General features: G+C 39.1%; 1 protein-coding gene across 3 annotated transcripts in view; it reads left to right on the top strand.

Annotated features, from left to right (window-relative positions):
- Positions 1–12,577, top strand: part of epc1a (enhancer of polycomb homolog 1 a) — a 31,516-nt gene extending 18,939 nt beyond the window's left edge. For all 3 annotated transcript variants that reach the window (XM_079259877.1, XM_079259878.1, XM_079259876.1), the window contains 7 exons: positions 80–169; positions 342–490; positions 1,510–1,919; positions 8,735–8,850; positions 9,202–9,343; positions 10,420–10,831; positions 10,946–12,577. In XM_079259877.1, coding sequence (XP_079116003.1) covers positions 80–169; positions 342–490; positions 1,510–1,919; positions 8,735–8,850; positions 9,202–9,343; positions 10,420–10,831; positions 10,946–11,018 — 1,392 coding nt within the window. In that variant the 3' untranslated portion in view covers positions 11,019–12,577. The remainder of the gene's footprint in view (positions 1–79; positions 170–341; positions 491–1,509; positions 1,920–8,734; positions 8,851–9,201; positions 9,344–10,419; positions 10,832–10,945) is intronic.
- The last annotated feature ends 652 nt before the right edge of the window (positions 12,578–13,229 follow it).

Raw genomic sequence — 13,229 nt, forward strand, 5'->3', positions numbered from 1 at the left:
TAAAATTTTGTATGAAAGGGTGTGTTTTTATGTCCTTAGCCCCACATTTACTTGGGTGGTTTTTGTGCATGTTGTATAGATCCATTCAGGTTCCTCAGAGGCAGAGGAAGAGAATGACCCAGATGGCTGCTATGCGTTCAGGAGGAAGGCTGGCTGTCAGTATTATGCTGTAAGTGCCCTCCTGTGACTCCTGTGTTTCTATTTATAGTGCCGACAGTGGGCTGGCCAGTCACACTGCTGTTCCCGTTAGTCTTCCACACTCTGTTGGCCAGAACACTAATGAATCTGCCTTTTCCTTCACTTTCAATATCTTTATTAATCCTCCCTTCATCTTCCTTCAGATTCAGCCAGACAAGAGTGGCAGTTGGCCATGGGTGAGCCCATCAGAAGGCGGACTGGGTGACCCACGCTTCCGCTACTGTCTGACCTCGCTCAACACACCCCGGCGATGCATAGGTTTGGCCCGACGCCGTGTGGGAAGAGGGGGCAGGTGAGTTCATTTTGTTTAAACGTGCCGAGTTTGTGATTGGATGGTTTTATTCGTCCGCAGGATTAGAAACCGAACAGAACTGAGTCTTTTCCATGGCTTTATCTTTTGACCAAACCAAACTGATGACTTGTAACTTCTGCAGTTGGTTGTTTTGAAGAATAAAGGGAACGTGACGAAATCTACAGCTTTGATTTTTAAATAAATAAATATAAAATTTCTACAGGAATGCTGCCAGTTTCTGTACCGAGCATGAGAAATGCAGCCAAGTGTTGGCTGTGCTGCTGAGGTTGTTTACCAGCTCTTTGGCAGGTTCCCAGGCACCATTTGGCAGCCACTTTCTATTATAAATATCAAGTTGGCCGGTAAAACGATAAACATGTCCGTCCTGATGCCTGCTTCTGCAGTGTGTCACATGTACTCTGGTTGACCATCATGGCACAACTAAACAGTTCTTATGCAGTACTAATGTACCAGATATTATGTTTAGCTAAATGTTTATGGATGTTTTAATTAGGGCTGTGACTATATGCTTTTGTCCCGTTTCGATTCAGATTTTTTTTGGGTGCCGATTCGATTTAAATTGCGATTGTCACAATTCTTAGATATTGCTGATTTTTGTAGAATAAAAACAAAAAAAATGTACAAAATATTTTTTGGTCATCATTTTTCTTGACTTTAATTAGGAAAAAACAACACAGTAGCCAGACCATAATTCTGCTGCTATCGGGCCCAAGGAAACAAGTTAAAAGACCAATAAAAATTATTTAAAAAAAAAAAAAAGACAATTTTATAATTTTTATTTATGTGGGGAAAAGAATTGATTTATTTTTAACAAAAAATTTTAAAATTGTGAATAAAAAAAATCCCGATTTCGATTTTATTTTTTTTATTTTTTATTTTTTTTCTCCTTTGATTTTCCCACCCCTAGTTGTAATGCACCGTAACTGAGCACATTTTGTCGTCATACCTCAGATGTTGCCGCTGTTGTCACTCACTAATAAATTCTAATTTCATTTCAGAATCCTGTTGGACAGAGCACACACAGATCTAGACGAAATCTGCCAGAACCTGGACTCTGACCCAGACCCTGAGCCACTTGCTGCGCCACTTCCAAGCTCTCCGCTCCGCAACTCCAACACCAGTACCTCAGAAACCAATACCTCGACAAATACCTCCCACTGTCCTTTATCTTCATCGCCCTTGTCGTCATCAACACCTATGGACCTCAGCCAGATTCTTTTGAACATTAAGTCTTGTCGCTGGAGGCACTTCAGACCACGGACGCTATCCCATCACCCTTTGGGTGGAGAAGACCTATCTCGCAGAGGATTTAGGGATTTAAGCCGAACTATGTCTGGACTAACCCGGACCCTTTCTGGAGGAGCCACCTCTCAAAGCCGTACTGGTCCCAGCACCACTCCTGTCAATGGTGAGTCCGTTGTTTCTTCTGCCAGGCATTTAAGTTTTTTATTTTCTGTTGAACTTCTGAACAAAGGTCTCACCAGTCAATTTTGTGGGTTCATTACATTGTCAAGGAAGTTAAATTTGCCTCACAAGAATGTTATTTCATATAATTTAGAAAATGTGTCGATCTGAAAGGTTAATGAGCGAGGAAGTAATTTTCTCGAGTAATTTTTTGTGAAACCTGTGCTGCTGCTTTGCCTTTATTGATAAGGAACTGAGTTCAGTCTGAGCGTCAGTCAGAAACCATTTGCTCAGTTCATTTAGCTGCTGGTTTAATTGGATATTCACATCCATCTTCCAGCACCCTGAAAACCTGTTCGGAGTGTGGTCTTTTAGTTGCACTTTTCCTTGATGTGGAATCACTCATTAGTGTTTTTCTGTCATTGTTTCATGATTATATTAATAAATAGAAATGAATTTTATATAAAAGGAAATTATCCCTAACAACGTAATTAGAGAAATGGTGTTGTGTTGAGCATGTAAAAACTGTAATACTGTGTAAATATTTATTTTCATAAAATAATTTTACTTGATAAATTATGTTCAGTTGAAAATTTCAGTGGTTTTAAGTAAGATTGATTTAAAGCTGATGTCAATGTTTGCAATCTTACACATCTTTTACTGTCATGCTGCTGGAAAACCACATGAAATCTCTGCTTTCATACACTTTTTAAAAAAATTTTATTTCTGCATTTATTTTTCAGGGGCAGAGCATGATAAAACACGAATACTTCTAATTATGTTAGGTTTAGCTGAAGGGCTAGGTTTTATCTATTATCCCTGGCCAGGTCTGAAAAGGCTACCAAGAATAAGGGTTAGGTAAATGGATCCTCCTCTGGTTTGTTATGTGGTAATCATATTGTCATGTGTTTTTGAGTCTGGTCTTGAGGATAAATCTGGGCTGAATCAGGTATAACCAGGAACCATGGTAGTGCTTCAATTGTTGGAGGGAAGATTTAGTCTTGTAAGACATCTGTTAGTGTTCTTTTAGATTTGCCTAGAAACTTGTCCTGATTTTTAGATGGTTTGGTCAGTAATGTGTGGGAATATAAGTGCTTTTCACATTTTTATTATAGGACTAACTTTAAATCCACATGAAATCAACTCAATACATTGGGTATGGTTCCATGTTTTTTAATTCGGAGTTAAATAATTCGGAATTAACATATTTTCCTACAGTTTACATAAAAATAATTCCGAATGGAGGTTTACATGAAACACGTCCTCACTTAATTCCTCTTCAGAGCGGCAGGTTAGTAAGGGTTCTGATTGGACAGAGGGTGCATGTGACGTATGATGTTTTCCGGAAATAAACAAAGTTGGCACCCAGCTTCTCGTCTTTTCAGTCATAACTTGTAAGAACTACATAATAAGTACCAGTTTTGCCACTATTTTTATTATAAATTTGAAGTACCAGCTGAACACAAGCATACTACTTCACTTTTTGCAGCAACTGAGAAGAAGAAAGATTAACCACCAAACACTGTCGTGAAATAAAACCCTTCAATGGAAAACAAATTATAACCGTTAATTGTGATTTATGGCAAAAATGTTTTCACTTGCAAAAACTGAAGTAATACTACACTAAAGATTTGATTGAAGCTGGTGCATCTTCAGTCTTCTTTCTTCGACTCCACTAGAGCTTGCCATTTTCATGTGTATACGTGAGTAAGAAACACACCAAGTCGCAGTGGGAGAACTGAGTGGGTGGGGGCACAATAGAGGTTGGACACTGACTTGCAGGGGTGAGCTTTTGCCTTCGTGGAAAGGCACACACACTCTGTGGCTTGTAAAGCAGTAAATAAAGTGGCAGCTTAAAATCCATTGCAGAGACATCTGTGGGACAGAAGGACAGATTGTGCTGTGCATGGTGGACCGTTTGGGCTGGTATTTTATTGAGTCCCGTTGCATTCCTGGTATGTGCACATGTGCAAATATGGTCATTTGCTGTGTTGCCAGCTTAGAAAATTTCTTTGCTGTGCGAGTATCTGGTATGGGTTCGATATCACATAAAAAGCAAAGTCATTAATCATCCCATATTTAAAATAAATAAATTTATACTATCTTGGTGAGAAAAGTTGATTTTGGTATATGGGTCACAGCACTTAATTCCAACCTACCAAAACACACTATCACCCTTACTGATCTAAATTCTGATTGTTTTCAAGCCTTACATTTCATGTTTTGTCTGATGTCCAGATAAGAAGTCATTACAGGTGCTATTTTAAAATCCAAATTTGGCATTACGAAGCTGATTTTCATTACATAAGTGTTTGTCACAGCTTTGTAAACTTATTCTACCAAAAACCATTTTATGCCCTCTTTATAAGAAGATTCTGAGTTTTCAAGCTTTGCGTTTGACTGCAGAATGATGTATTTGAAAAATCCAGAAACACATAATCAAACCAAGGGAGTACTTCCACCTAACTGCACTGCAGGCAGGGGTGCATGTCGGGTCTGGAATAGGTGCACTTGAAACCTACGTGGATCCTTTGACGGTGACGCCATAACTGACCTTGCAAAAACACTGTGCAAGTATAAATCCAGCTTCAGTTGTCACATCTGACACTGGTTCACGTTCCTTACCAGGGAACTGAGAGTTATTGCACTCATGGTACTACTCAGTATCGGCAAGTACTCAGATGCACTCTGGAAAAAAATGTGTGTGCATCTATACTATATTAAGTATTCAAATCCCACTCGTGGCCTTTCTGGTTATTTTTGGCAGTTATAGACTGATGTGAGAGCTTGCATTGTCTTTAGTGAGGAGCATGTGCTGCCATGTCTGTAGGTCATCCTCTAGTGCATATTTTCTGGTAGAAATAGTTGTTTGAATCATCCCAGCTGAGCCTGTTATCTTCCCTTGCATGAAATGCTTGTCATTCTGTAATTTCTGCCACTGGTGGCTTGTCTTTTTATACAGCTTGAAAATAATACTGGTAAATAAGGAAGGTTTATGTTGTAAATTATTCATATTCATGCGGGTTTTGTTTTGGTGCTGCAACAGGTTTGTCATGTTGTTATATTGCACACAGCATGGTGGTCTGCTCAATGTAGGACCTTAGACACCCAAGCATCGTCACTGGGTACAGGTGTAGAAGTTTTCTGATTCGGTAAAGCATCTCAATGTGATTTTGATGAAGAATAATCAAGAATTTGAAGCCAACAAAAAGTAAAAGGTTAAATTCTAGGTTAACTTTCCAATCTCAGCAGAACAATGTCATTGCAGGTTTTGTTTTGCTACTTCCAATTGTCCAAAAAACAGCTGTAGCAGGAGAAATGAGTTGCTCCATTGCAACAGTAGTATTAATGTGCTGTTGTGGGTGATGAAGCGAGAGGGGTCTGGCTGCAGACCTCCACTGTGGGGACAGTTCTGTTGCAGGCTTCTCTTACGCCACCTTATCATAGGCCAAGCTGAACAAACTCAGAAATAAGTTGCATTATATATAAGATTTTTAATATGAACGAACAAAATGGACAAACAGTGTTTAAACCACTGTGTATTTGAGCAGGAAGACTTTAGAGCTTTAGCTGATGTTTGTTATACCATGTCAGCAGAAATTCTAATGCCTTTTTATGTTGTTTATATGCACATGAAGTTCGGCAACTTAAATAAGTTTTATCACTTAGGGGTGGAAAAATCTAATAAAAAAATTGAATATTGGAATTTTCTGCTTTACAATTTTAAAATAGATTTAAAAAAAAAAAAATTTTAAATATAAAAAATAATCCATTATAAAATTTTTCATTTGTATTGTTTTTATTTGTCTTTTTAGTTGTCTTCTTGGGCATTATAGCAGCAGAGTGATGATCTGGCTACTATATTGTTTTTGTCCTAACTAAAATCAAGAAAAATGATGAGCAAAAAAAGTTGTGTACATTTTTTTTTATTGTTTTCAGTCTACAAAAACCAGCAATATCAGAGAATTGTGAGAATCGCAATTTAAATAGATTTGGCACCCAAAAACTCAGAATCTGAATCGAACTGGGACAAAAGCATGTTGTCACAGCCCTACTGATCCTGTTACTGGCATCACCATAATGACACATTATTCAACTCGTTCAGATCAACTGGCTTAGACAACGGTAGTTTAGCATAAAAAGTACATTGAGGCCAACATATAATAGTTTCTGTACTTGAGTATATGAAGCAAGTTTTAAAAAAAACAATTATAAAATGTACTGTACGGGTGTAAGTGGATTAAACTCTGAGCATTTTAATGCACCATGTAAAAGGTGTAATTCAGAGTTGTTTGTTTATACCAGTAACACAACGGTAGTTTCCCATTTCTTTTTGTTTGTTTCAGTTACCATAGTGATCTGCTTGTTGCAGTTTAGTTTTTTTTATTGTATTCAACATTGCAGAAGTATAAATCTGTCAACCAAATAAAAACCTTATCACATAACGCCATTATTGTAAAACGTAACACGCTATACCCTGATACGTTTCATGTTTTTATAATAAAACTATCACATAGTGTCATATGGTCGCTTTTTTCTATTTTGGTAACAGCTCTATGCTGTTCAGTGTTTATCATTATCTTAATCCTTTTCTTATTTATCTGTTGTGTTTTATTGGTTATTGGCAAACCTTCATCTAATCACGTTGGATAATTTAGGTGGTGGGTGACGGAAAGTTTGTTCCTTCTGGGCTCCATGGTGGAGATGGCTGCACCAGAACAGTCCCCACTGTGGAGCTCTGCAGCCAGACTCTCATGGATAAAGGGGAAGCTTTAAAAACAAAACATTTTGAAAGGGGACATGTGGACTCAATTTTATGAACTTGAACTACATAAAAAAAACATGTGCAATGTGTAAGATGTGCATCCTAAAATATATTATTGTGGTAGTAAAACAAGTGGAACCATAATAGCTCTTTTTTTTCCCCCCACATTGACCAAATGTTAGTTTGAGCTTTGTGCCTCACCAAATATCTGGCAGCTGTGAATAAGTCTTGACAATATTTTGTTGTTCTGTGCTGGTCTGCTGTACAGAAACGGCTCTACATTCTCTCTGCAGGCACACTAACATCCAGATGAATGATTTAGTGAGTAAAACTAGTTGAATATATATAAAACATTCATAGGTAACCCTGAGACGGTCACTCAAACACTGGAAGTGAAAGATGCAGACTTTTAAACTACACAGTTGTGAATTTTGTAGAAAAATCATACATAGGCCTAAAAAAATATCCACTTTTTACATTGAACCAAATAAAAAGGCAGCTGGTTTGTGATACGAATGATGTGCCCTCTTAAAAAGCAAAATATCGTAAGGCAGCTTGTCAGTAGGTGGATTGTAATTGAATTCATGCAACCAAAGACTTTCAGCTCAGTCACTGAGAAACGACTGTCTCTCCTTGGAAAACATGCTTGTTTATTGGGAAAGCTCACTGATGCGGGGGCTCTCCTGGGTCGTAAAAGCACTGCTGGTACATGGGATTGATGGGAATTTGGGATTTTGTTATTCAGGGATTTTTCACATCTTTTAAAACTTGAACAATCTCAAAAAGCACCTATAAGCCAAACACTATTTTTATGTAATTGCAATAAAGCACAAGTGATCAGTTTTGCTTTTGCAAAGAAAATAAAAATTTCTCTCAGGGATTAAGTTTTTTTTATTATTTTTTTTATTTTTACAGTGTCAAAGGATTCATATTTTAGTAAGTACTAAAGGCAAGATTAAAACTTTGACAACTTTGTGTAAAAGAGTGTGAAATTGATTTAAATATTTGAGGCTATTTATAGTTAATTCCTTTGCACAAAATACTGATTTTAATTTTTTTCTATTTTACTCCTTATGTTAAGCTCAAATAGATATTTACAGGCTACCATTATGTCGTGTGTTTATGTTGTGTTTACACAATATATCTCTCATGATGAATTCCTATACTTGCATAGAACCATACCGATACTTAACTATTGCATCTATATTTAATTAACAACACGTGATTGTGTTTTTTCTATGAATTTCTAGATATAGTTTTAAAACCCAGTACATCTGACATTAGTATGCATAATCACAACAGCACATATCTAACGCAAAATATTAAACTACAGTGTTTGCACTGCATGTAGATTAAGACTGTTCGTGTACGTCCAATTTGTATTTTCTGTTATTGATCTGGTTATTTGAGATCCTTTGTTTATGTGATGTAAGGTGGTAAAGTCGGAGGACCAACAAAATACTTTTTATGGTGTGATTTTATTTTATTTTTTCTCTTAAAAATAAAAAAAATAAAAAACACTCAGCTGTTTATAAAATGTTTGTAGAGATCTAAATAAGTGCTCAGCTGAATACACACATAGACACGCAACATGGTAGTTACAGCTGTTCAACTGTGGAGTCTAACAGCTCGCGGTAAATGAGGCGCCGGTTTAAGTGGCGGCTGGTACAGATGGAAAACTGTTGCTTCGATGCTGACGAGCAGAAATCGAGCATTGGTTCTTCCACCATCCACAACCTGCTTACAGATATGAAGCTTCCTACACTTTTGTTTCTTCCTAGCTCGGTGAAAACTTAACACAATAAAGTCTGGATGTCATTGAGCTGCGATAGACATCAACTGATTAAAAAAACAGAAAACCAACTTGATCCTGATCTTCTGCTTATTGGTCAGCCAGGAAAGCTGAAATGCAGCTCATTCCAGTTGGCAATCCAAGACGTTTCTTGTTCCAGTATCCCAGTGTTATCTCTATTTCCCAGTTTAAAACATATCTGTAGAAATGCACTAAAACCAGCTCAGTCCCTGTATGACGGTTTATTTGGTTGTGTTGACAGTGTTCACAGCGGAGCAGTACCAGCAGCATCAGGAGCAGCTGGCTCTCATGCAGAAACAGCAGCTGGAGCAGAGCCAAAACGCCAACACCCCTGCAACAACAGCCACCAACATACAGGTCAGTAAACAAAACACAAGCTGTTCTTCACTCACTCTGGCTGAGGGTTTTTTTGTTTTTTCTTCTTAAACGTGCCATTCAGTTCACAATTTAAGTTAGAAAAAGCTCCGTAAATCTCGACAAGCCAGTGTCAGAAATCCTTTACATCTGAAGGTCAGCTCACACATCTTCAGGAAATGGGACACATCCTCATTCCCGCGAGCAGAATTAATGCCTCTGGCTCGCTTCCTGTTTGGCAGCAGAAGTGCTGAGCCCAGATGTTGCTGAAGTTTCATGCATTTTAACAGAGCGGTCAAGCGTTTGGCTCAGACCCACATGTTTTGTCTCTGTGTATCTCTGATTTCCGATTAGGCACTTGTGTCCAAGACGCTGGACCAGGCCAGCGCCCAGTTTGCTGCTTCAGCCCTCATCACCAGAGATCAGCTGCTGGGGTTTAAATCCAAAGAGGAGTTGGTGCTGGCAAGTGGAGTCAACGGAGTCCTGACGGGTGCAGGTGAGTTTCCTGTCATTTCTTTTTATCACTCAATGCAACTGGGAATAAATTGGCTTTGACTAACCCTTTTTATGCAGTCGAGGACTGACTTTACCTAATTTCTGCTTTTATTCATATAATTTATTTTATTGAAGCTTTTTTCCCCCAAACAATAAAAAAAAAAGAAAGATGACTGACAAAAGAATCAACGGGGGGAAAAAAAAAATCATCTCTGCTTTTTAAACAAATTTTATCTGACTTTGTCTTAGAAGTTTTTCCAAGAGGTTTTCACATTTTTCTAGTGATTGTCTGAGGAAGAAAGTTATTCGATTGATTCCATGTGTTATATCCATCCTTTCCAAGATACCTGGAGGTTCTTCTTCTAGCCATTTCCATGTGATGGCCTTCTTACAGGCTGCTTGTAGTATTTTAAGTAGATACCGGTCTTGTTTCTTCGGTGCAGTTGTTATATTAGCCAAGTAAAAATTGCTAATACTTGTTTCCAGTTGTTGCCCCATAATCAGTTGAATCGTCTGAACCTAATTTCTGCTTTTTTGGATAAATGATGCTTCTAAAAAGTGCATCCATTGGTGCGCCCTAAACAGAAAGTGATGCTATTAATGATTGAACTGTCTCTTCATCATAACATAATGATCCAGGTAATATTGGGAACTGTCCAGTATAAACTGTGTTAAATGTACTGAACAGAAAAAATGGTTTGGGCTGAAAGTTTATCAAGTACACCGACTTTTTTTTTACTTTGCACATTTTGATGGAGGGATGAAAATAAGAGACAACCGAGTCAAGTCTGCAGCAACACTGCCAGCAGCTCTACAATTACAATAGTGTTGCATCAACATCTGATGGTGTCAACAAGCTTGAAATAAGCCCCACAAAGTCGAGGCTTATTGCAGCTCTGTTGGCTTGGATTGCATTAGGCTCTGCAGGTGTTTCTTTCGTCCCAAACTGCATTTTGTCTCTGCATACGTAGGGAAAGCTGGCAGTTTATTGATGTCCAAACAAAACTGCTTAGGAGACATGAGCATTTCCAATTTTTCCGTTTCTGCTTTATTTACGAGTTTCGTTGTGTTCGCCAGGGGTTTTCAAAAATCTGCACCTCACCAGCACCGCAGCACCACTTCACCAGACCAACCAGTCGATACACACTACCACGACGCCGGCCCCGACTTTCCTCCAGCCCTCCTCCAACTCGGCCACCCCTACTCCTGCCAACGCTGTCCCCACCTCCCTCAACTCCAACCCTGGCGCGCATGCAGCAGCTGCACTGGGGCTCCTGGGTTGCAGCGCTGCAAGTGCCACCCCCACCACCACTCAGGTCCTCATCGGGAACAACATCTGTCTGAGCATGCCGTCGGCCGCCAGCCTTGCTGGACGTCACATCCCCCGGACCCTCGGCGCCGTGCCACCCTCTGCCTTAAAGCTGTCCACCACCACCAATCTGCAGATACCCAAAGTCTCCGGTGCACCGTCCATGGACATGGGCTCCAGGTAAGTCTTTATTAGAATGGCTGCACCAGTAGTAAAGGGGACACCAGGATTGGAAACCAGTCTGGGGAAGAAGAAAAAAAAAGTCTTAATCCTTTTTCTCCATCTTCCTCCCAGGGATAATCGCGATGAAGACAAGCCAGCGCTGAACAGTATAGCAGACAACACGGTGGCCATGGAGGTGACGTAGCAGTGCGACGGAGAAGTCTGCTCTTCAGGTGCTGGGCATCGTAGCATCGAGAATGCAAAAGGGACAGCGGGACTCTGACGCAGGCTTGCTGAACGACGGGACGAGCAGCTGCAGCTGCTCGCTTGCAATTCTCATCTCTCATACTTTTTAAACTGTTTTCCTTTTTTTTTTTTTTATGTTACTGTTAAAAGTAAAAAAAAAAAAAAAAATATTGACACATGTAAATTATGAAAATGGCAAAATTAGTATCTGTACAGTAACTACATATTTGTAATATCCCCGTGTATATATTACTTGAATACAGAACTGTCCATTTGTGATGTTTTGCACTTGGGAGTCAAAGGAAGAAAAAAAAAAAAAAAAAAAAGTAAGCCAAGTTACCTTGTGGCGAGTGTGAGAGATGTGAGAGCTGTATAGAGAAGTTTTATCACATCATGTGCATGGTGCGAAGCCTGCTGTTTTTATCTATTTATTGTGCTGTGTTTACGGTTTTTTTGTTTTTCAGTTTTTTTTTTGTTTTGTTTTTTTCCTTTTTGTTTTTATTTGTACACTGTACCTTTGTTGGTTCCTGTGCTGTAGTAAATGTTAGGTAGCTACGGACTCCTGGGTATTTTTGTATATTGTGAACACAAAGCAGGCCCCCCCTCCACCCCATCCCACCTCTCCCATGTTTATTTTGGGTCCCTGTGCTACTCGCTGTGGATCATCTGGAGATCAGTGGTGACATCCATGTAGACCGGGAGGTCAGAAGAGCCATGAGAGGTGACGGTGGAGCCTTGGGAGAGGGAGCGCTTCTCTTCCATGATCCACTTCGTAAAAATGTCCCAAATACAAGTAACAAAACAGGGATGAAGTCTCTTCCCAGAAGTGTGTGCTGCTTCTGATTTAAGCACTATTTTTCATCACATTTATTTTTTTTTTCTTTTTGTCGATGGTTTTTTGATAAATATCAATGCTGCTTTTGTATTTGTTTTTAAAGGGGCTGTCCTTCATTTTTTATGTGTAGGGGCCCTCTTTATATTTGTTTTCTCATTATTTTTTTTTTTTGTAAAACAAAACTGGTTATTTTTGTATTTTCCTTTTTGTGTGTGTGTGTGTGTGTGTGTGTGTGGTAAATTGATTGTAAGCTTTTCATTTACTGAAAGACTTCATTCTTTTGTTCATTTGTTACTTTTTCATGCGTAGGCGATAAGGGAGGTGAATGGGCAGTAATCACTGTACGTGTTTCATCATTCCAGTTTTTAATATAAAAAATGCTAAAGAGGGGTCAGAGGGGTTGTGAGAACATGGTCCTCTCTTTTAATTTTCTTTTTTTTTTTTTTTTTTTAGGTTTTTTTTTTCTTCTTTTTCTTTGAAAAAAGAATCTCCAGACGGCTGCAAGGCCAAAAACCACAAGTATTGGGTGCCTTCCTTTGGGGAATTTTATGTACTCTCTTCTGTGAAGAGTTAGGCACAAAGGCAGCATTACTTAGTAGTGCTTTGCGCCTTTGTCTGAATCTGAATGCCCAGTCCAATGGCAGGATATATCCTTGAGGTTTACTTGGCCCACCTGGAGGCTGAAAAGACTAAAAAAAAAAAAAAAATGTGACAGAACTCTCACTAAAATAAGACAATAAAGCCCAGGGCATTAAATGTGAACTGTTTGGACTATGGTGTGTTTTTCTCTCTCTGTGTGTGTGTGTGTGTGTGTGTGTGTGTGTGTGTGTGTGTGTGTGTGTGTGTGTGTGTGTGTGTGTGTGTGTGTGTGTGTGTGTGTGTGTGTGTGTGTGTGTGTGTGTGTGTGTGTGTGTGTGTGTGTGTGTGTGTGTGTGTGTGTGTGTGTGTGTGTGTGTGTGTGACATTGAGGGATGTGCCAAGCAAGTAAGCTATTATTTTTTTCCTTCCATTAGTATATTTAGCAGCATTATTGATCTACACTGTTTAAATGACACCTACTGCATTTGGGAATTATTACAAATGGTAACACTGGTTTTACATTCTGCCCATTAAAACATTTGAATTGCACCAGAAGATCCATAATTCTGACCTGATCAGTCAACATGACCAGTAGCTTGATGCTGATTAGATATCATGTTTGCAGCCGAAACAAGGCGGATCTAAAGAACCATAGACTCCACTATGCTGTGGGGTCTGGGACCGGACTCTGGAGCAGATCTTTGAGATCCTGTGAATCCTGCTCGTCCTGCAGATGCTTGACTGGATTGAGATGTG

Source organism: Telmatherina bonti, assembly GCF_933228915.1.
Source record: "Telmatherina bonti genome assembly, chromosome: 20".
Classification (NCBI taxonomy): domain Eukaryota; kingdom Metazoa; phylum Chordata; class Actinopteri; order Atheriniformes; family Telmatherinidae; genus Telmatherina; species Telmatherina bonti.